The sequence below is a fragment of the Trichomycterus rosablanca genome, chromosome 1 (assembly GCF_030014385.1).
Source record: "Trichomycterus rosablanca isolate fTriRos1 chromosome 1, fTriRos1.hap1, whole genome shotgun sequence".
Lineage (NCBI taxonomy): Eukaryota > Metazoa > Chordata > Actinopteri > Siluriformes > Trichomycteridae > Trichomycterus > Trichomycterus rosablanca.
The window spans coordinates 64,215,691-64,239,601 of NC_085988.1; the positions used below are offsets into that span (position 1 = coordinate 64,215,691).

The 23,911-nt window shown below is 39.0% G+C and overlaps 1 protein-coding gene across 1 annotated transcript in view; it reads right to left on the reverse strand.

The window, feature by feature from the left end:
- Positions 1–23,911, reverse strand: part of lmf2b (lipase maturation factor 2b) — a 32,830-nt gene that overhangs the window by 912 nt on the left and 8,007 nt on the right. Inside the window, exons 2-13 of the mRNA XM_062994952.1 lie at positions 21,541–21,794; positions 16,317–16,345; positions 14,633–14,814; positions 14,361–14,542; positions 12,492–12,630; positions 10,657–10,791; positions 8,430–8,535; positions 8,238–8,334; positions 6,083–6,262; positions 2,868–3,036; positions 2,567–2,678; positions 1,411–1,519 (exon numbers count right to left, since the gene is read on the reverse strand). Of these exons, the coding sequence (XP_062851022.1) occupies positions 1,411–1,519; positions 2,567–2,678; positions 2,868–3,036; positions 6,083–6,262; positions 8,238–8,334; positions 8,430–8,535; positions 10,657–10,791; positions 12,492–12,630; positions 14,361–14,542; positions 14,633–14,814; positions 16,317–16,345; positions 21,541–21,794 (1,694 nt within the window). The remainder of the gene's footprint in view (positions 1–1,410; positions 1,520–2,566; positions 2,679–2,867; positions 3,037–6,082; positions 6,263–8,237; positions 8,335–8,429; positions 8,536–10,656; positions 10,792–12,491; positions 12,631–14,360; positions 14,543–14,632; positions 14,815–16,316; positions 16,346–21,540; positions 21,795–23,911) is intronic.

The window sequence follows — 23,911 nt, forward strand, 5'->3', positions numbered from 1 at the left end:
AAACCTAAATAAAAACCACCATAACTGATTGGTAATCATCATTCATTAAGCTTCATTAATCATTGAGATAATGGTGTATGGAGCCAATCCCAAAAACACTAAGCTCAAAGCAGAAACATACCATAGACATCTCAATTCATCTCATCATATAACTGACCAACTATTTCCTCACTAACCCCTGTTCTGTACTGCTATAACTTCCATGTCTTACTCCAGTACCAGTCTACAAATTGATCTCACATCACCTCATTCACTCACCTGCCTCCTATTTCTTACTGTAGGCAGTGGCCGCACAGTGGTTAAGGTACAGGACTAGTAATCAGAAGGTTGCCGGTTCAAGCCCCACCAGACAGTGGCAAAACACTAAACCTTTTCCTTGAACTACAATTCCTAGCCTAAATACTGAAAACCAGCTGCCCACCAGAGTGACCCATTCTGTTAAAAAATGTTTGTCTGTAGAGATTGCCAACAGATACAAAACACATTAAGTTTACAACCATGCAGTAGGTTTAAGCCAACTAATTAAAAAGCAGTGTTCACATACTCCCAGCCATGTAGTTTATATACATTCGCTGAGCACTTTATTAGGTACACTGATCTGGTACATATAAAAGTTGTGTCTATAGAATTACTGACTGTAACCCATCTGTTGATTGTTGTAGCACATTTACCAATCGAAAAAGACCACCTGGACCCCCACTGACAAGGTGATGTTTGGGTGGTGTATAATTCTTAGAACTGCACTGACATTAAATGTGGTAATGAGAGGGTGTGATCAAGTTGTGTTGCTAACATGATGAGCTGTCACAATTTAAACAACTCTTAATTGTGTTTATATGTCACAGCTGAGGCAAATTAAGAGTCGTTAGACAAGGGAGACATATGACATGGGCTGCTTTATCGGGGGCTTGTCTGCTACAAGGGACATGAGACAGAGAGACCAATCTGTGCAGCCAAACACTGCAAAACATGGTAGTGACTTGTAATATCAGGTTTCCAATGGTTGATTCATGCTGTAACCCAACTTTAGGTCAAAAAGACTTGCAGTATGTTTTAAAGTCTGCAATAATATGTAGAGGTTGTAATCAGCTCATTTTTACTCTGAAATCAAACATTATTCATTTTTATTGTACATTTGTTGCATCATTCAACTGACTTGATTTAGAGCTAAATTGAGCTCTGCAGAAAAGTTATTTATTTTCGGTGTTGGATATTTTTAATTGTAACAGTACACAATACATGAATACATACCAGATAGGTGTACCTACTGAAGTGCTCGTTAAGGAGCTTTTTTTAAGTTTTTTTAAAAAATTATCTAAAATGTCTTTGAAAATATTAAAAACAAGTGTGTGAACTTTACTATTCATAATGTACATAATGACATTAATTGCAATCGCAGTCCTAGGTTACCTTTAGTCCAGCCTCATTCAGCAGCGTAGTAAGTACAGAATCACCCAAGTGCACTGTGGGAAAGAAGTCCCTCACAAACTCCCTTTTCCACCAGGCCTTCGGCTGAGTTCTATCAATATAACAGCTACATGTTAGGTACTACACAAAAATTAGGAAGCAAATATTTAATTAAGGCAGATAAGTTTCCTTTAGCTGTAGTTAAAAGAAGAATAATATTTTTATAATCTTTAAGGTTAAGTATGTTGGGAGACACCTCTTTATTACTGAATACAGTAAGTTCAGTGTGGAGGAACTTGACAGACAGGTTGAGGTTAGGGCTTTGTGCAGGCCAAACACCTTTGGGATCAAAACGGAAAATGCAAACCAGGCCCTCTCATACACCATTAAAGTCTGACCTCACAAACGCAAATGCATTCATCTGTCATGTTGAGAATATTTTATTGCTTTTTGACAGACAATGAATGAATGTAGTTAATTTTGATTAACCTCTTCATACTGCTTAGGGTTGTGGTGGGCCTTGATTCGCCAGTAAACACTGGGCGCAAGGCAAAAATACCCTGAACAAAAATACTCTGGACCCCCCTTTCAAAGCCAATCATATCTGTGTAGATGCCTGAACAACCACTAGTACACCTAAGTCTCAAACCTAGATCTCAGTAGTGAGGGGCTAGTATGATAGACCACTGTGCCAGCAGAGTGCCTACATATTTACTATAGTATGTATTATTTCATATCACATAATACAGTAGTCATGTATTTTATAAAAAGCTATTAAAACAAACATACATTAGGATACTATGCATTCTATGCCAATCAACCAGTCATGTAAAAGCATAATTTATATATAAAATCATACAGACATTGGATAAAAAGTTCATATAATAGTGACATGTAACTGTGGGAAAAAATATTCTTAATTTTGGCATAGACATTGGTGCCGGATAAGCTGGTTTTTAAATGTCAGTAACTGCCATTCCTGTGATTGTTTACATTAAACAGTCTCTGGTGTTTACATAAAGGAAAAATCCAGTGGCAGATCTAGAAAGTTTAAAATAAATAAAGAGTAAATAAAGTCAAAAATCGACTCTTGGATCTAGAACACATCCTAACATCCAGTATGGATGGATGAAAAACTTGAATTAAGGGTAAAACTCACCCATCTTCAGCAGTGCGGGTAAAATGGTAGTGGTAAACCTTGGCTCTAACAAATTCCGGTGGAGTGGAGCTGAAAGGATACTGAGCTTCATCCACCTGCACTAGACTCTCCACTACAGCAGAGCAGAGACAACAGAGACGAACCACACAAATAAGCTTATTAAAATAGTCATTAAGCAAAATCTGCATTAATATAGTTTGAATAAGCTACCCACAAACTGGCACATATGCCATCGTTGTTAGTAACTAGGTGCAGATTTTCAGATTATGTTGTAAGCTTGTTTGGGTATAATTTGGCTCACCATCCTCTTTGCCCTCCAGCAGGCGCTGTATCAGGCCTGTAAACCAGGGGCTTTGGTCGTGTCCTCCACGAGCAGCTTCCCACAGCAGCTCTTCTAACCGAGGCTCGTGTGGACCGAGAACTACAGGAGCCCCACTCACACTGCCGGGCTTATACATGAAGTTCAGTTCCTGTAACAGGCAAGATCAAAAGTCTGATGTAGCAAAGAGAGGCTCAGCAAAAAACACCACAAGGATTAGTTTGTTACTTCTCATTATCAGGAGCATAATACATATACAGACATTGCTAATTAGGTCTGTATGTAGATACCATAGATTCCAGAGGTAACTGGCTAGTGTAATATACAGCTGCACCACCCCAGCCCCCTTATTGAAAGGGATTTTTTTTTCAAATACCAAAACATGGTATATAACAGTACTCATTTAACCAACAATTTCACCTGACACATATTTGTCCATGGTTCATAATATTTCAAATCCAAAAGCAAAGAAAAGATCAGTGGAACATGGCAAACACGGCAGTATTATAGAACAGTAAGATAAACAACAATACATTGAGCAGAACCAGCTCGGCAGGGTTTATAGCATACAGTTTATTACTAGTACTAACTAAACACCCTAATCATGAGTTGAGATGCAGTCTGTATATTAAAGGTTTTCCTGATAAGAGCTGGGGCAGGCTTTCAGGTGGCGGTAAAGCACGCTAGCACATCAGAGCTGACAACATCAAACCGGCAGGCTGAGCACCTACATGAACAATGATTGGCTTGTTCTGATTGGCTGATGCAATTACGATCTGATTGATGCTGGCTGATTGATGGCACCTAAACATCAACATATGAACTCGCCTTGTGCAGGTGACAAGATGTAATCGGCTAGTGCACACATTTTGGATGGGGCATGTGTAAGTCCAGAATTGCATTAATGTCTTTGTCGGTTATCGGTTAGCCAGTGAATCAGTGACATCCCTGGTTGATGTGTCATTGGTAGTGTGTGGTGTTACAGAGACAGATCTAGTTTGTTCTGTGATTCCTGCTTAAACAAAAAAAGACTATATGTGTAGATAAACAACTGGTTTCATGCAAACAATGCTAACTGCCACATCAACTTAACTACACAGTTACCATGAATAACAAGTTGGTTTCCAAGCAATTTTCTGTAATATTGACAGTAGAGTGCTGCCTGATTACAAAGCAAATATTTTTAAACAGTAAAAAAACACAGGTGTATTTAGTTTGCATTTAGGATATTAATTTCAATGTTATGAATTGTATGAATTCTACATTGTTATAAAGATTAATTATTAAAGAACACATTGACCTTTGTGACCATCTCACCTAGTTCTGTTATGAAGTCTCAAAAAACAACCTTTGTTTTGAAATTAGCTGAAGAAATTGGTCATAATTATTATGAATGTAAAAACTAAACAAAATATGCCATTACAACTGCTCACTGTCTTTTTACTGATTAAAATTTTTTATCAGTTAGACTTGTGAAGCCTTTTATATACAGAACTGCAATATATATACCAATCAGGCATGACATTATGACCACCTTCCTAATATTGTATTGGCCCCTCTTTTGCTGCCAAAACACCCCTGAAGGTGTTAAGATGTTAGCAGCAGATCCTATAACTCCTGTAAGTTGCTAGGTGTGCCCTCCATGGATCGGACTTGTTTGTCCAGCACATCCCACAGATGCTCGATTGGATTGAGATCTGGGGAATTTGGAGGACAAGTCAACACCTCAAACTCGTTGTTGTACCATTTTTTAACCATTTTTGCTTTGTGGCAGGGCGCATTATACTGCTGAAAGAGGCTACAGTAGCTCGTCTGTTGGATCGGACCATGTGCATCAGTGAGCCTTGGCTGCCCATGACCCTGTCGCCAGTTTACCACTGTTCCTTCCTTGGACCACTTTTGATAGATACTGACCACTGCACCCCAAAAGAGCTGCAGTTTTGGAGATGCTCTGAACCAGTCGTCTAGCCATCACAATTTGGCCCTTATCAAACTCACTCAAATCCTTCTGCTTGCCCATGTTTCCTGTTTCTAACACATCAACTTTGAGGATAAAATTTTCACTTGCTGCCTAATATATCCCACCCACTAACAGGTGCCGTGATGAAGAGATAATCAGTGTTATTCACTTCACCTGTCAGTGCTCATATGTATGCTTTGTCAGTGTAGATGTATATAAGAATTACAGAATAGAACATATAGATGTAAATGCTACAAGAGAAACTGATCTGGTATCCCTAGCAATGTTTGACTTATGTAGTTCAGTTATAGTTTTCTTTACAACAGCAATGTTTACACAGACTTTAAAATAAACTATTACAATATTTTACTGTATTACATCAGTTTTTTTGTTATGTATTTATTTATAATAATATAATGCTTCATCCTGTACAGGGTCATGGAAAATGTAAAGCCTACACAGAAACACCAGAGGCTATTTTGCTGTGGCTGTATTTATGTTGATCTGTTTTTAAAAAAGACCCCCTAGAAATGGCAGGTTAGTCTCTGATGGCTTGCTTTGTATAAATTACGACTGTTTTACTGTTCAACAATCCTGATTGGTTTTATGTGAAAGTCTATCAGATGTCATCTTTTAGTCTTGCGGACTCATTGGCAAGTTGTTTGCTTTTGTTCTGATGGCGCAAAACCCAAAGCCTGTTACTCATGCTCTCAATAATATTTGTATTTATTTATTTGCTTAATTCTTAATGCCATGGTCAGCTGATATGGCTATTATTATGGCTGAATAATAAATTCAGTCTTTAAACATGAAAGTCGAGGGTTGATTTGCTTGCTTTACTGGTTAGAGTATAGTGGTTAGAGTGTTTGTGTGACTGACACAGAGTAGAATTTAATTGTTTATATTGTCATAACGTATTTGGTGTTTTTTAGTGCTTCTAAGAATGTAATCAGTTTGGAGGGGTACCTAGGTGAAGATTTCCTTGTAGTTGTTTGTATGGTAGAATTTTGATCTGATGGTGTTCATCTTTTGGCATGAATATAGGATATGTTTGATAGACATTCTTGATCCACAGAGGAACCAAGTGGGGGGGGTCAAAAATATTTAAAACCCACCTATTACCAGAACCCAACAATGAATGATGTTACTCATGTACTGCTGTGCCTTCTCAAGTTTCTGTTTAATTTTTTTTTGTAATGAGTAAAATAAACAATTTAAATATTTAAGATTTTCTTACCGTCCATGTTTTTTTATCATCACTGCCTTCAATGATGATTTCAGGCCTTCCGGCAGGAGGGATCGTTCTGTGCTGAGTGCCATATGAACTGACTAGTTGATACTTTTCCACCACACTGTAGGCCAGTCTCACCTCCGGTAAAATGTTACTGGTGGTTCCTGTCAGGGCAGTGTATGGAACCTAAGTGTAGATACAGACACAAACACAAACAAAAAATGTTTTTTTTTTTAGTGTTTTGGTTGAACTTTATTCTAGCTCAATAATTGTAGTTCTCAAAATCTCCAAAATCTCAAAGAAATGTTATTACCTTCTGTAATCCATGCAACAAGGAATTAAGGTTGTTCTTACCCAGTAACCCTAACCATGATATAACATAGATTTTGGTGATACCACCAACCCTAATGTAGACAGGTCTCCACTATTACAAATACAAGCTAGTTCTTCCCTGGACCACAAAAGCAACACAATATTCATTTATTCACAATTAAATAACCGTATGAATTTGAATTTTACATAACCAGGAATGTTTTTACCTAAAATCCATACCACAATAAATTAAGCTTGTTCTTACCCAGTAATCGCATGCTGTATACCCTAACCATGATATAACACAGATTTTTGTGATATCACAATCCCTAATGTAGACAGGTCTCTACTATTACAAATACATTCTAGTTCTTCCCTGGACCAAAAAAGCAGCATTACAAGATTCATTTATTCACTATTAAATAACCCCATGATTTTGAATATCACATAACCAACTTAAAATTTTACAGGACTTGACTTGAAGGATACATATCTTAGTTGGCTTATGTTAAATGTATTTTAACTAAGTTATTACAGCTAAAAAAATATATTTAAAATGTTAAACTCGAATATAGATACATTAGTAATGTTCAACGTCGAGTGATTTTATATGGCACATGACTTCAAATGTCCATGTAGAAACTTGTAGTACCTTTTTTGCGTAAAAGAGTTGGATGTGCACACATTGCTAAATGCCTAATTGTGTGATTACACTGTGAGTGTAACATTTTTAGTAAGTGTTTAGTAACAGTGTGAGTAACATTTTTTTTTTCTTTTTTTTTTTTTCTTAAATTTATATAAATTTATTAGCAGATAGTAAACCTGCTGTTTAAGATAAATGAAATAATATAAATTTATAATATGAATGAAAAACATTAATTTCAAATAACAATAAAATGTTTTTTTTGTTTAGGACAATTTTAAAAGCAAAATAAACAGCTGGAATTTAAGTGTGATGTTAACAAATGTCTTTGTTTGTTCAATATAAGTGAAACGGTGGAAATAGCAGGTGGAGTTTTAGCATTCCAGTTGCACTGTTTGAAAAGCTTTATCAGAAATTACTGTGTATAAACTAGAATTCTGAACCATGGAAGCAAAACATGTTTTGCCTACAACTAAAGTATAATAAATTGCTAGCCATGTAGCACAAAAGTCTAACATGTTTTTATTTATGAGCAGTAAAGTCTGTGAAGTCCAAAGCTTGTGGTGGCATCTACCCACAGCACACCGGATGCCATATCTTTACCAGGTAGGCAATGCACACTCCTGTGCATGCACATAACCAGAAAAGGAAATACATATATATTTTGCTATACTTATATACTCTACTTTATTTATTCTAATCCATTACTTATTTATTTAGCCACTTTTATTCCTCTTTTTACCACTCTGTAATTATGTACACTGTATAATCAGCATTACCTGTTTCATATTCTTTAACTTGTGTCTCCTCATTTTACTTATCTGGTCACTTCTGCACTTTAACTGTATTATATGTAAATAATCTCTATCTTGCACTTCTGATTAGATGCTACTGTATTTCATTGGCTCTGTTCTTGTACTATGCACAATGACAAAGTTTAAACTAATCTAATCTAATCATGTGTTTATTGTATGTGCTTCTGGTAGCAGACATTGTCAACCTGCAGCAACCGAACCCAGTGTTCTAACAGCTTTCTATCATAGCCAGAAGTAGCTTTTTCAGCAATCTGTGCAACAGTAGCTCTTCTGCGAGATCAGACAAGCCAGGCCAGCTTTTGCTCTCCATGTGCATTAATGAGCTTTGGACACCCATGATCTTTTATTATTCTTTTTTTTTAAACATGAAAATATGTGAGCTGTTACTTACGACACTGAGCGTTAAAACACCCACGGCTGCAGCAGAGAAAATGACCCATTGAATAAGCGCCCACAGCTTGCCTAAAATGCCTCGAGCATACAAACATCTGAGAAGAGAAGTTACAACAAAAATGATTGAAACTCAAACAAAACATTACTTTCACAGTCAATGAAAAAGCAAATAAAGATAAAAAGGTCTTACTTGAGCATAGCAGCTACCACTTCCCAAGTCAGAGAGAGCACTCCCATCCAAACGGTAGGAGCCTGGATGTTCCTCATGAACTCATCGAATTGGTTTTCTGTAAAGGCTGTTTGAAAAAGAATTCAAAAGACAGTCAGTAGAAACATAAAAAAACAATAACTATACAGTATATAATCCATTCATTAGTATTACTAGCTTAATTCAAACACACATTTAATGCAATGCAAAAAACAAACAAGCATGATCTGTTTTTAACCTCCCTATCTTTTGAATTGTTCTATGGTTGTTTTGGTTTGTGTTATGTAAAACATGGTTAGAGATGTAAATTGGCTTGTGGATAAAATCTATTTATAGGACAGACATGGGTCATTACTGGGTTTTTTGTCCCAAACCATAAGCTAAACAAATATATTCTAACACACCTTCTGATTAAATGGAAATAAAAATTAAAAAGAAGTTTCCTTACAAAATATGTGAGGAACAGTCACAAATAAGGCCAAATGTGTAACAGACAGCCACAAATAAGGCCAAATGTGCCCAATGACATTGTATAAGTTAGAGCTTTGTGTTATTAGCATAGCTAACCTTGAAAGCTGTTTTCTCAGTATGGAGTTAAGTCAGCAGTTTTTTTGTAACTCTGTAATTGTGGTTAACTGATATAACAAGAAAACACTGCAGCTGTAACGAGTAGGGGTGGGTTTATAAAATCGATTTTTCGATTCGAATCGATCTTTATTTGAACGATCCGATATCGATTCATATAAACGCGAGATCGATCTTTTAAATACGCTCCTTTTTACGGTGTACACGGAAATCTGTTACCCCTTTAATTTCGCGTGACCAGCCACTGTTTTTTTGCGCAATGAGATCTGACCTGCACATCAGTTCAGCATGGCAGAAGCTCAAGTTATGTCTAGTTCACACACACTTGCCCTGATTTTCGCTTGGCGACGGGTCAGCGCTAGGTTCGGGAGGAACTCGGTGTTCGCTCTGCGATCAAAACTCGGCTCTCAATCAATGTGAGAAACAGCGAGGGGAAACACAGGGGAGAGGTTGTAAACAGGTGGGGCAGGGGTGTAATATAGTTTCTATCATAATACATCAGCACACGAGTTTTACAGTATTTCTGACCTGTGATTGTTCTCTACAAAACAAAATATTTATTAACCTCCAACTCACTATAGAACAAGCCATTCTGCTCGTGTTGCCAAATCCACTCAGATTCCTTTATTTTTCTCACTTGATCTCTCGCTACTTGTTGATGGGCACAATGCAGTCAGGCAAGTAATGTTCTCCTGGCATTCACTAAATCCAGACTGGTCCATCAGACTGCCAAGATAGAGTAGTGTGATTCATCACTTCACAGAATTCCAGTGGTGGTATGCTTTACACCACTCCAGCCAACGCTTTGCTTGGTGATGTAAGTCTTGCATGCAAGTGCTCTGCCATGGAAGCCATTAAGCCCCTGACTGTATATTTATTTATTTATTAGGATTTTAACATCATGTTTTACACACTTTGGTTTCATTTATGACAGAACAAGTAATTACTGGTTACACAAGATTCATCAGTTTAAGTCTTTAATATCAAACAGTCATGGACAATTTTGAATCTCCAATTCACCTCACTTGCATGTTTTTGGAGTGTGGGAGGAAACTGGAGCTTCCGGAGGAAACCCACGCAGACACAGGGAGAACATACAAACTCCACACAGCCCCATGGGTGATATACAGAAATACAACTTAAATATTATTTGCTATACAGTAAGTAACTTGTAATAAGCTCCACCTGGGGATCGTACCCAGGACCTTCTTGCTGTGAGGCGACAGTGCTACCCACTGAGCCACTGTATTTATTACAGAAAAATATTAATTATATATTTGTACACTGATATGTGCAGACACAATTGATTTGAATTTTTAATGAGCAGCTCAACCGTGCATGTCTCAACACTCAAAGCCATATTGTTAGATTCAGTGATCAGATTGCTGGAATGCTGGAATCTTAGCTGCCTCAACACAACCCCAAAGGGCCGTAAAAACACATTACTATATCAGCCTAAAGGTGGTATAGTGCTCAGAAAAGCAGAACCGTTATGGAACAGTGTTCCATTAAATCAAACATTATATATACACAGTTCCAAACCGGTCTCTAAAGACCAAACTATCCAACTACTACCCATAAAAAAATATGGGCAAAATTACATACAAATCTAAGAGGGATTTACTTGTTTTTGATGTCACAATCTTCTTTTCCCAGTTGAACTCCAGTTTAAAAAACTTCATTGCACCGAAGATAATCAGCAGGTAGATGGCAAGCCTGAAGAGGAATGTCAGAGCCGAAACAAAAAACTGGCCCCAAGCTGAAGAGAGAGATATAGATGTACAGTGTATCACAAAAGTGAGTACACCCCTCACATTTCTGCAAATGTTTCATTATATCTTTTCATGGGACAACACTATAGACATGAAACTTGGATATAACTTAGAGTAGTCAGTGTACAGCTTGTATAGCAGTGTAGATTTACTGTCTTCTGAAAATAACTCAACACACAGCCATTAATGTCTAAATAGCTGGCAACATAAGTCAGTACACCCCACAGTGAACATGTCCAAATTGTGCCCAAATGTGTCGTTGTCCCTCCCTGGTGTCATGTGTCAAGGTCCCAGGTGTAAATGGGGAGCAGGGCTGTTAAATTTGGTGTTTTGGGTACAATTCTCTCATACTGGCCACTGGATATTCAACATGGCACCTCATGGCAAAGAACTCTCTGAGGATGTGAGAAATAGAATTGTTGCTCTCCACAAAGATGGCCTGGGCTATAAGAAGATTGCTAACACCCTGAAACTGAGCTACAGCATGGTGGCCAAGGTCATACAGCGGTTTTCCAGGACAGGTTCCACTCGGAACAGGCTTCGCCAGGGTCGACCAAAGAAGTCGAGTCCACGTGTTCGGCGTCATATCCAGAGGTTGGCTTTAAAAAATAGACACATGAGTGCTGCCAGCATTGCTGCAGAGGTTGAAGACGTGGGAGGTCAGCCTGTCAGTGCTCAGACCATACGCCGCACACTGCATCAACTCGGTCTGCATGGTCGTCATCCCAGAAGGAAGCTGACGCACAAGAAAGCCCGCAAACAGTTTGCTGAAGACAAGCAGTCCAAGAACATGGATTACTGGAATGCCCTGTGGTCTGACGAGACCAAGATAAACTTGTTTGGCTCAGATGGTGTCCAGCATGTGTGGCGGCGCCCTGGTGAGAAGTACCAAGACAACTGTATCTTGCCTACAGTCAAGCATGGTGGTGGTAGCATCATGGTCTTGGGCTGCATGAGTGTTGCTGGCACTGGGGAGCTGCAGTTCATTGAGGGAAACATGAATTCCAACATGTACTGTGACATTCTGAAACAGAGCATGATCCCCTCCCTTCGAAAACTGGGCCTCATGGCAGTTTTCCAACAGGATAACGACCCCAAACACAACCTCCAAGATGACAACTGCCTTGCTGAGGAAGCTGAAGGTAAAGGTGATGGACTAAACCCAATTGAGCACCTGTGGCGCATCCTCAAGTGGAAGGTGGAGGAGTTCAAGGTGTCTAACATCCACCAGCTCCGTGATGTCATCATGGAGGAGTGGAAGAGGATTCCAGTAGCAACCTGTGCAGCTCTGGTGAATTCCATGCCCAGGAGGGTTAAGGCAGTGCTGGATAATAATGGTGGTCACACAAAATATTGACACTTTGGGCACAATTTGGACATGTTCACTGTGGGGTGTACTCACTTATGTTGCCAGTTATTTAGACATTAATGGCTGTGTGTTGAGTTATTTTCAGAAGACAGTAAATCTACACTGCTATACAAGCTGTACACTGACTACTCTAAGTTATATCCAAGTTTTATTTCTATAGTGTTGTCCCATGAAAAGATATAATAAAATATTTGCAGAAATGTGAGGGGTGTACTCACTTTTGTGATACACTGTATGTAATAACTCATGCTTGATTTACTTAACAAATATGTATACTCAAAAATACTCTACTTTTACTTTAAAGTTAAGACAACATACTCCTAGTCTTGGCTTTTTTCTTGAGGGCTGTGCAGCAGGCAGAATGCTCATCATCCAGCAGAGAGAAACTCAGTGCGATGGTAAGCAGGTTGAAGATGTTGCAGCCACCCAGAAGAATTGCACACAGTTGCGTGAAAACCTGGAATAAACAACTTTATTTACAATTGTCCACCATAATATTAGCAATATTATTATTAACATATATAGCTAAATACTTTACTGGAACATAGTCATTAATTTTTAATTGCCTTTTTAGTAACACAATACATTTACAGTCAACTTTACTTAATGTCTTGTATAAAATTATTATGCAATTCTTATCATTTTGAACATACAGTGACTATACAGAAGAATGCCTTTATTTGCCAGATACACTGATCAGCCATAACATTAAATCCACCTTGTTTCTACACTCAGTCATTTTATCAGCTCCACTTACCATATAGGAGCACTTTGTAGTTCTACAATTACTGACTGTAGTCCATCTGTTTCTTTACATACTTGTTTAACCTGCTTTCACCCTGTTCTTCAATGGTCAGGACCCCAACAGGACCACCAGAGAGCAGGTATTATTTAGGTGGTGGATCATTCTCAGCACTGCAGTGACAATGACATGGTGGTGGTGTGTTAGTGTGTGTTGTGCTGGTATGAGTGGATCAGACACAGAAGCGCTGCTGGAGTTATTAGACACTCCTACCTAGTTGGGTCACCTTGTAGATGTAAAGTCAGAGACGATCGCTCATTTATTGCTGCTGTTTGAGTTGGTCATCTTCTAGACCTTTATCATTGGCCACAGGACGCTGCCCACAGGGCGCTGTTGGCTGGATGTTTTTGGTTGGTGGACTATTCTCAGTCCAGTAGTGACAGTGAGGTGTTTAAAAACTCCAGCAGCACTGCTGTGTCTGATTCACTCATACCAGCACAACACACACTAACACACCACCACCATGTCAGTGTCACTGCAGTGCTGAGAATGATCCACCACCCAAATAATACCTACTCTGTGGTGGGGGAGTTCTAACCATTGAAGAACAGCATGAAAAAGGGCTATAAAAGCATGCAGAGAAATAGATGGACTACAGTCAGTAATTGTAGAACTACAAAGTGCTTCTGTATGGTAAGTGGAGCTGATAAAATTGACAATGTGTGTAGAAACATGGAGGTGGTTTATGTTATGGCTGATCAGTGTATACATACACTAGGAATGAACAATATATCATTTCAGCATCGTCATTGCAATGTGCACATGCGCAAGTCACATCGCAAGACATGCAATTTTACTTAAGGTAAATTAAATAAAACATGGCATGCAACAACTTTTTTGCTGCTTTTAACAAAAGATAAAATTGCACAATTCTTATTTTCCATATTATATCTGCCAAATATATTTTACTCCAGTGTTGAACACAGAATTTGTTGCTAGTTGTTGTGAGCCACATGCAGTTTTAACATCCACAGTGAACCATCCATTTTCTCGAGTTGATACTGTTTTCTATTAAAGGTTAATATACCTTATTACAATTATTTGTTTTATAGCAAACTACATTGAAGTTGCATTTCCGTATACCACTCATATACCACATTTAAGAAATTAAATGTTAAATGACCGATTTTGTCACTCATGTTAATTTCCTACTGTGATATCAACGCTTATGTAGTTTAATTCTCTGTTTTAACCATGAGTTCTCCATCCCTTCAAGTCTCGTTCATTTACTAGTCATTCTTCATTCACAGATAATCTCCTCATTTACTTGCTGAATAGCCAAACAGTGGATGCATGGCAGAGCTAGGATTTGAACCCACAATCTTCCAATGGATAACACAAAGCTTTACCCACTAGGATACCTCTGTCCCTCATGAATGACCTACCTGAATGCAAAAAGCACCGCTTCTCAAGCCATGCACAGGAATTAAGAACATCAGTAGAGGAACAGAAATCTCCACTGCCAGTACACCAACTGCACCAAGCCTTAACAGCCAATTAGGAAGCTGGTAGGCATACCAGGCCAGTGGAGTGGGGCTTTCCTGGGTCTGATAATGTCGACTCAATGCTGTGAATTAAATCAGGACACATTAAGATGAAAGCAGATGCACAAAATACTTTAACTTTTTACCAGTATATCTAAACTGCAAACACCTACCTGTGAGATCCCACCAGGATGGGTCTTTGCTGGCTAGCTTGCTTACACCTGTGCTAAACACAAGCCTGAAGAGTAGCCAGCGCACCAACCAAAAGGTCACAGCATCGTGGGTTGAGGAGGATCTTCGTAAGAAAGGAGCAACCAGGAGGGCCAGAAAACCAGCTTCCAACAATAGATTGTCCCTAAAAAGGGAAACAAGCAAGAGTAATATACATTATATGACCAAAAGTATTAGGACACCCATTTGAAATAATTAAGTTCGGGTATTTCAGTCACACCCATTGCTAACAGGTGTATCAAATTAATTATATAAAATTAATAAGATGCCTTTAACTTCGTGGCAACATCGAAACATAACTGTGCCTGTTAATGAAGCAAAGTTTTGTAGAGGAACTCCATCGGACAAAGCCCAGACCTCAATTCCAATAGTTTTATTGCAATATAAACATAAAACAGGCTTGCAGTTATTGTTTTTAACATCAGTACCTGAAAATTAATTTTTTGACTGAATGGACACAAATTCCCACAAACATATTCCAAAGTTTTGTAAAAAGCCTTGTCAGAAGAGTGGAGGCTTCACTACAAAGCCAGGTTTATATTACTGCAAATAATTTTTAAATGGGATGTCAGACAGGCTGATGGTCAGGTGTCAAAATACTTTTGGCTGTATGTTGTATAAATAATAATTCCACCTATTAACCAGATTTATACCATGACTACAAATAAAATGTTGTCTGAACTCAACTTTAGCCATAATAATAAGAAAACACATAATGCCTAAACCAAATTCAAATAATTGTGCTTTTTTATTTAAACACACTAATTTGCAAATTCAAAGTTCAGGCTTAAAACGGCTACACGAATATTAAGGAAAGTAGAAAACGATTTACTTGTGCATTTTACTCTTCCAAACAAACATTTACCAAACATTCCTCTTTCCAACTGTGAAGCAAAGTGAAGGATGAATTTTTGTTAATAGATGTTCATATTTTTACAAGCTATCAATTTAGCATAGTGTTAAAGGGAGTGTACACACCAGCCACCAGTAACCTCACTACAAAAGCACACTTTGGTAACATATTGGAGGTTTGACTTTGAAGCAACATTTGAATACTATATTCATTGTTAAAAGTCAAAAGAGACACAAAAGCAGTGTTTAATTCACAATGAGATGGCTAAATATTAACATGGTTAGTAACACCACTGGAAGATGTCAAATTATAGACTTAATCACATCTAGGTGCTGCTAGGATACCAGCATCAGTGCAACTGTCCTAATAGTTTTCCTAATACATGTTTGCATCGTGCATTTTGACCTGTACCGGACTAAGGCATTTATGTATATGGTAAGCAGATGATTTTTCTCTGCATCTGCATGTTTTCTTTGTATTGTGATAAATAAGAACGTTATAACTTTATTAGCAATACATTTTATATTTACTAAATATTAGAGTTTGGGTGTTTTGTGACTTGTGAATTAGTAAGAGTGTGAAATCATTTTCCTCAATTACACATTTGGATATTCAGTTTAACAAAACATCATAAACATTCAACCTGTTTGCACATTAGCCCTATTGGGTGCATGCAGCTTTGAATAGTTGGCAAAACACCAACTACTATACACTATAAATTTGATTTGCAAATTTATTTCAATGGAGGTGCTTAACAGCACTAGAGGGCTTACCATTCAGAATGAAGGAAATCTCCCCCAACCTGCCAACAAAAACAAAAAATAATGCAACATACATTATGACAGTTTTAATAAATCATTTAATGAAAGTGTTTGTTTTGTTTGTTTATTAGGATTTTAACGTCATGTTTTACACTTTGGTTACATTCATGACAGGAACGGGAGTCACTCATTACACAAGGTTCATCAGTTCACAAGGTTACAGTGGGGCCAAAAAGTATTTAGTCAGCCACTGATTGTGCAGGTTCTCCTACTTAGAAAGATGAGAGAGGTCTGTAATTTTCATCATAGGTACACTTCAACTATGAGAGACAAAATGAGAAAAAAAAATCCAGGAAATCACATTGTAGGATTTTTAAAGGATTTATTTGTAAATTATGGTGGAAAATAAGTATTTGGTCACCCACAAACGAACAGGATTTCTGGCTCTCACAGACCTGTAACTTCTTCTTTAAGAAGCTCTTCTGTCCTCCACTCGTTACCTGTATTAATGGCACCTGTTTGACCTCGTTATCTGTATAAAAGACACCTGTCCACAGCCTCAAACAGTCAGACTCCAAACTTAACCATGGCCAAGACCAAAGAGCTGTCGAAGGACACCAGGAAGAAAATTGTAGACCTGCACCAGGCTGGGAGGAGTGAATCTACAATAGGCAAGCAGGTTGGTGTGAATAAATCAACTGTGGTAGTAATTGTAAGAAAATGGAAGACATACAAGACCATTGATAATCTCCCTCGATCTGGGGCCCCACGCAAGATCTCATCCCGTGGGGTCAAAATGATCATGAGAACAGTGAGCAAAAATCCCAGAACTACACGGAGGGACCTGATGAATGACCTGCAGAGAGCTGGGACCAAAGTAACAAAGGCTACCATCAGTAACACACTACGCCGAGAGGGACTCAAATCCTGCAGTGCCAGGTGTGTCCCCCTGCTTAAGCCAGTACATATCCAGGCCCATCTGAAGTTTGCCAGAGAGCATATGGATGATCCAGAAGAGGATTGGGAGAATATCATGTGGTCAGATGAAACCAAAATGGAACTTTTTGGTAAAAACTCAACTTGTCGTGTTTGGAGGAAGAAGAAGAACCCAAGAACACCATACCTACTGTGAAGCATGGGGGTGGAAACATAATGCTTTGGGGCTGTTTTTCTGCAAAGGGGACAGGACGACTGATCCGTGTTAAGGGAAGAATGAACGGGGCCATGTATCGTGAGATTTTAAGCCAAAACCTCCTTCCATCAGTTAGAGCATTGAAGATGGAACGTGGCTGGGTCTTCCAGCATGACAATGATCCCAAACACACCGCTCGGGCAACGAAGGAGTGGCTCCGTAAAAAGCATTTCAAGGTCCTGGAGTGGCCTAGCCAGTCTCCAGACCTCAACCCCATAGAAAATTTGTGGAGGGAGTTGAAAGTCCGTGTTGCCCAGCGACAGCCCCAAAACATCACTGCTCTAGAGGAGATCTGCATGGAGGAATGGGCCAAAATACCAGCTACAGTGTGTGCAAACCTGGTGAAGACTTACTGGAAACGTTTGACCTCTGTCATTGCCAACAAAGGTTATGTTACAAAGTATTGAGTTGAACTTTTGTTATTGACCAAATACTTATTTTCCACCATAATTTACAAATAAATTATTTAAAAATCCTACAATGTGATTTCCTGGATTTTTTTTTCTCATTTTGTCTCTCATAGTTGAAGTGTACCTATGATAGAAAGATGAGAGAGGTCTGTAATTTTCAAGTAGGAGAACTTGCACAATCAGTGGCTGACTAAATACTTTTTGGCCCCACTGTATATCGAACACAGTCATGGACAATTTGTAGTGTCTCCAATTCACCTCACTTGCATGTCTTTGGACTGTGGGAGGAGACCGGAGCACCCAGAGGAAACCCATGCAGACACGGGGAGAACATGCAAACTCCACACAGAAAGGACCAGGACCGCCCCACCTGGGGATGGAACCCAGGGAAACAGTGTAATGTAGTAAAAGAGCCAGTAATGTTAAACAGTAGCATACAAACACCATGAGCAGAAGCAGTTAAGTTTTTAAACTGTAGATTTTACACACACCAAACAGTTCATTGTTCAAACAGTTCAAACAAGCTAACTAAAATGCTAATCAATACACCATATGTAATTGGTATTTTAAAGCTTTTTCTGACATCATCAATATTCATTAATTGTCTTATTTTACCATCACTATATTCTACTCAGGGTTGTAGGGGGTCCAATTCACTGAGTGAAAAGCAGAAAACACCCTGGACAGGTCGGCAGGTTACCACATAATGGACACTTACACTCATACCTAGGGGGACTTTAGTATCTCCAGTTAACATGATTGCATGTCTTTGGTCTATGAGAGGAAACAGGTGCACTCGGAGGAAACCCACGCATACACGGGAAAAACATCCACACAGAAGGGACCCAGACCGCTCCACTTGGGAATCAAACCTAGAACCTTCTTGCTGTGAGGCGACAGTGCTACCCACCAAGCCACCGTGCCACCCATTTTCTTTATTTACAAAAATGTTAACACAGAATCATGTAATCAGACTCCATAACGATGCAAAACAGCTTTACTGTTTTGAATTTTAACATGCATAGTTCCATAGTTCATGATTTAAATAATATAAAAGCACTGAAAAAGTTTTCCTGGTGGGGTTAGAACTGTAGAGCTCTTCTTGTACCCAGTGTCTCAGTTTGGTGGAAAAAAATGTAATTCAAATGCAGTGTCAGCTGCTGGAAATATATTTGAATGACTTTTTAACTGACAGCATTAACTGAACAACTTATGGGTTAATTAGTATCATCATTTCCAGTTCTCTTGTTAAAATAAGCATAGTTTGATATAATCTTAACTGGTATTTGTCCATGTGGAGATTCTCAGTGCTGCATGACTGATCTTTCTGATCAGTCCTGAGCTGAGCATTCTGTAGTGTTCAGCCCTTTACACACAGACATGTCTTCAGATTCACTGAATCTTCAGTTTACAGACAGACACACTGACAAACTTGTTCACAGATTCATCAATGATGGCAAGGCATCTTGATCCTGTGGCATCAAAGCAAACCCAAACTATGACAATGCCACTGCCAGTTCTTACGCTGAAACGCCATGTTTGGTTTTTGCCAAACTAAACACTTTTCATTTAAAAGGGCCATGAAACGCCCTCATTTTGACAAGCTTTGAAAACAATAATGATGTAAAACTTGTTATTACATGTTGAATTCTAAAAGATGTGTGTTGTGTGCTAAATTATACTTTTGCTCTGGCTCGATACCATGTTGTCGTTGCGTCAGTGACTACGACCGGAAGTTGGTCAGTTACACAGCAGTCACAGTAATTACTTGTTGCTTTAGCCATAATATGGCAGAAGACAAAACTGAATGATGTTTTGAGGTGATATGAAGAAACACAATGGCTTATGCTTTCAATCCAGTGAGGAGTCCACGAGGTGTGAAAAGGAAGGGGGACACACCAGCTGGTCCAAGTGTGGTAACTGCACTGAAATATTGACCGCAAACAAGTAGATCTGCTGTCAGGAGGCTAATGTGGACCGCTTGCTTGGGAGTCTTCCCTGAATAACCCTGGTCTGCAAATGCTCCGATGTAAGAGGGACGTCTTGAAAGTGTCCCTGCTCTCCCTACACAAAGTACACGCAGAGACCCTGGAGCGGCCATTAAGTGCAGATATTGTGACCTTAGGTAACTATTGCCATTAAGCATGTGAAAGGGCACAGCATAATGTTTAAAGAACTTGTGTGAATTAAACTTTCATCTGCTTTCGCCAAGTCAATAAGTCGATATTAATATCTGCAGTAGCTGTCTGGCTGATGAATGCAGTTTAAAAGTTTGGAAGCTTGTTAGTTAGAAAGCTCATGATATCACCCATTTGTTATCTGTAGTGGGCAGTTAAGATGGTACGGTCACATACCAGGGCTGAAAACAATAGATTTTTAGAGAAATGTACAGTTTGACCACACGTCTTTAAAATAAGACTGAAGAGCTTTAGACTAACGTGGAGAGCAGTGGCTTACTACCTGCTATCTGGCAACACAAACATTTCTAGTTCAGTGTTTGCCTAATGGTGGACTAATCAGTGGCATTACCTAATGCAACAAAGGCCTTTTTGTAATATCTGAAATCATGCAGTCACCAAAAAAAGAAAAGCAGTGTGCTGCCTAAATTCAGACCCTGACACAGATTATACATACAAATGTACATTTTACTCATTTTAATTTATTTGCACCAAATTTATTTGGACTGCTTTTGTCGCATATTTGTTTGTCAGCATTATTTGCTAGGAAAGTGTCACTTTCACCAACATGTGAATATTATACAATATAGTTCCATTTAGTTTAATTACTAATAAAGTATGTACACAACTTAGTGCTGGGCGGTATAACGGTACTTTCGGTATACCATCTTTGATTCCTTATAATGTATAGATTTTTCAAATACAGCCATAGCACAGCACAGATAATACAACAGTTCTAGGCTTCAGAAAGCAGCAATTCATATAATATTATACAGTATGCAATAATTAAAACAGTGGATTCCAGGTATGTCTTATGGGGCAAAATACTTCAGGTCAGTTGCTAAACCAACGTCATAAGCTAACTGGAATTGGAGATATTTTAAAGTCGTCCACTTTTCTATAACAGACCTGTGGTCAAGTGGAGTTTGCAAACATTGTTTTATTCGTTAAAGGGAGAGCTAAGGGGAATTGTACAATACTTAAAACATTAAATAAACAATTAAAAAAATTTACTTATTGCAACTGTTCTACGCGTACTGATTCTGTCGTTAATTGTGTCATTTTGTGGGGCCAAGCAAAGCTTACAGTACTCAAAACCTTCATTATATACATGGTGAAATTAAAACGTTTTGTATTATGTACTTATGACAGTAAAATAAGCCACAGACATATAAAAAGTCCCAGTCATACCTAAAAGTGGCCTGCCATTGTACATTGTTAAGTTCACATTATATCATATATCGCTACCTCTCAAAAGCATATTGAGATATAAGTTTTTTAGTCATATCGCCCAGCCCTAACTATAAACAATGACAAATTTTCAAATTTGTTCCTTTTCATCTTAATTTTTGTCACCAAATATATGTGCAGCTTTAGCCAAATCAGCGAAATACTGCTATTCAAAGATTTTTTAAAAATGTTTTCACTAAAAATGTCACTACATAAAAAAGACTTACCGTGTAGAGAGAGAGATAAAGGGCCCAGAGGCAGAAGTACACCAGGCTGTCTCTGAACACACCCACCAACACTGCTAATAGGCTCAGCAGCACCCCTAGCAGACAGATGAGCTCCATTCCCTGCTGAGCTCCAATGCCCAAGTACGGCGCCAGCCACAGGAGGGATGGGGCAGCCAGCAACTGTTTCTCCACAGGAATCGCCTCCCGGGGCATCTGGAGTCGCACAGGTACGACCCCTTCATCCCCGAACAGACCTGCACAAATACATACATTCAGTTTTACAGCTTCCCATTACAGTTACAGGCTCTAGTTTAAGGCTCTAGGGTCAAATCAGCATTGTACGTCAAAATCCAGGCCGTAATACAGGTCATACGTATACATGTGCGAAAGAGTAACAGTTAAGTTTAAGGGCCAGTGATAGCTCAGTGGTTAAGGTACTGGACTAGTAAGCAGAAGGTTGCCGGTTCAAGCCCCGCCACCACCAAGTTGCCACTGTTGGGTCCCTGAGCAAGGCCCTTAACCCTCAATTGCTCATTGTGTTCCGCTCATTGTGTAAGTCGCTTTGGATTAAAGCGTCTGCTAAATGCTGAAAATGTAAATGTAAATATACTGTCGTGTCTCGTCCTTTAACTACTGGTAGCATGAGACGATCCATCCATACATGCTGTCGCTAAAAAAAGTTTGTTGTGCCTCCCAACACACTTTAAAGTCAATAGAGGAGATACCAGGAGGAGAGCTGGACAGGGCCATAGAAGGGCGTCAACCCAGCAGCAGGACCTGTATCTGCTCCATTCTGCAAGGAAGAATAGGAGGAGCACTGCCAGAGACCTACAAAATGACCTATAGTTGGCTATTAGTGTGCATGTTTCTGATCAAACTGTCAGAAACAGACTCCTCTAATGGGACCTGTGCTCACAGCCCAGCACCATGCAGCTTAACTGGCATTTGCCAGAGAACACCAGAATTGTCAGGTCCTTCTTTGGGCACCTGTTCACTTGACAAATAAGAGCAGGATCACATTGCGCACATTGGACCCATTGGTGAAGTGGACCCTGGGTTCCTCCTGGCGCAGGACAATGCCTGGCCTTACGTGACCCAAGTGTGTAGGCAGTTTCTGGATGACAAAGGCATTGAAGTCACTGACTATCCCTCATGTTTCCCAGACCTGAATCAAACTTAGAGCCTCTGGAACATTAAGTCAGTGCATACAACACCACCAAGTAATGCCACACACTGTCCAGAAGCTTAATGATGCTCTGATCCAGGTGTGTTCATGGTTCAATTCCAAGGTATGTTTCAGATCATTGCCCAGTTGTAGAAGCCATTTTCTTTTTAGCTTTAGTCTCTTGACTTAGGTTCTAAAATTTGCTGGTATTTAGTGGAATCTATCCTACCATCTACATGTGCAATGTTTTCTGAGCCAATGACTGCTTGTTTGTTTATTAGGATTTTAACGTCATGTTTTACACTTTGGTTACATTCATGACAGGAACGGTAGTTACTCATTACACAAGGTTCATCAGTTCACAAGGTTATATCAAACACGGTCATAGACAATTTAGCGTCTCCAATTTACCTCACTTGCACGTCTTTGGACTGTGGGAGGAAAACGGAGCATCTGGAGGAAACCCACGTGGACATGGGGACCCAGACCACCCCACCTGGGGATCGAACCCAGGACCTTCTTGCTGTGAGGTGACAGTGCTACCCACTTAGCCATCATGCCGGAGCCAATGACTGCCACATAACCAAAAACATATGGTTGGAATGAGAAATATTCAACCCCCTCTTGTTAAAAGGTAACAAGAATAAAAATACAACAAGAAGTCTCTCAAAGAGAATATTTATTGATACATAAGCAATACACACAAGTTGGCACAAACTTGTTTGACAAATGTCCACATGCACTATTATTTAAACCCCAGCCTTTTGCTTTGATAAACTCTAATAAGTGATTTTAGTAAGTGCTAACAAGCTTCTGACACACATCTATTGCAATTTTCGCCTATTTTTTCATGCAAAGCTTCCAGCTTGTTGATGTCTGATTGCTTTCATGCTGCAACTACTTTCATTAAATTCCACCAAAGTGGGAATGGCACTCCAGAATATTCCAGGTCTGATTCCTTAAGCAAGCTTTGGTTGACCTAAAAGTGTGTCTGGGATCACTGTCATGCTGGAGAGAATGCAATTCCTACCAAGGTTTAATTTCACCACAAAAGGCAAAACAATCCTTCTCAAAAATGATTTTCTGTGAATCTATGATGCTAGTCACACGGTCAAGACTGCCAGTTCCTGCAGAAGAAAAACATCCTCACATGATCACTAACCTACTGCCATGCTTGATCGTGGGGATAGTATTCTTCTGATCATG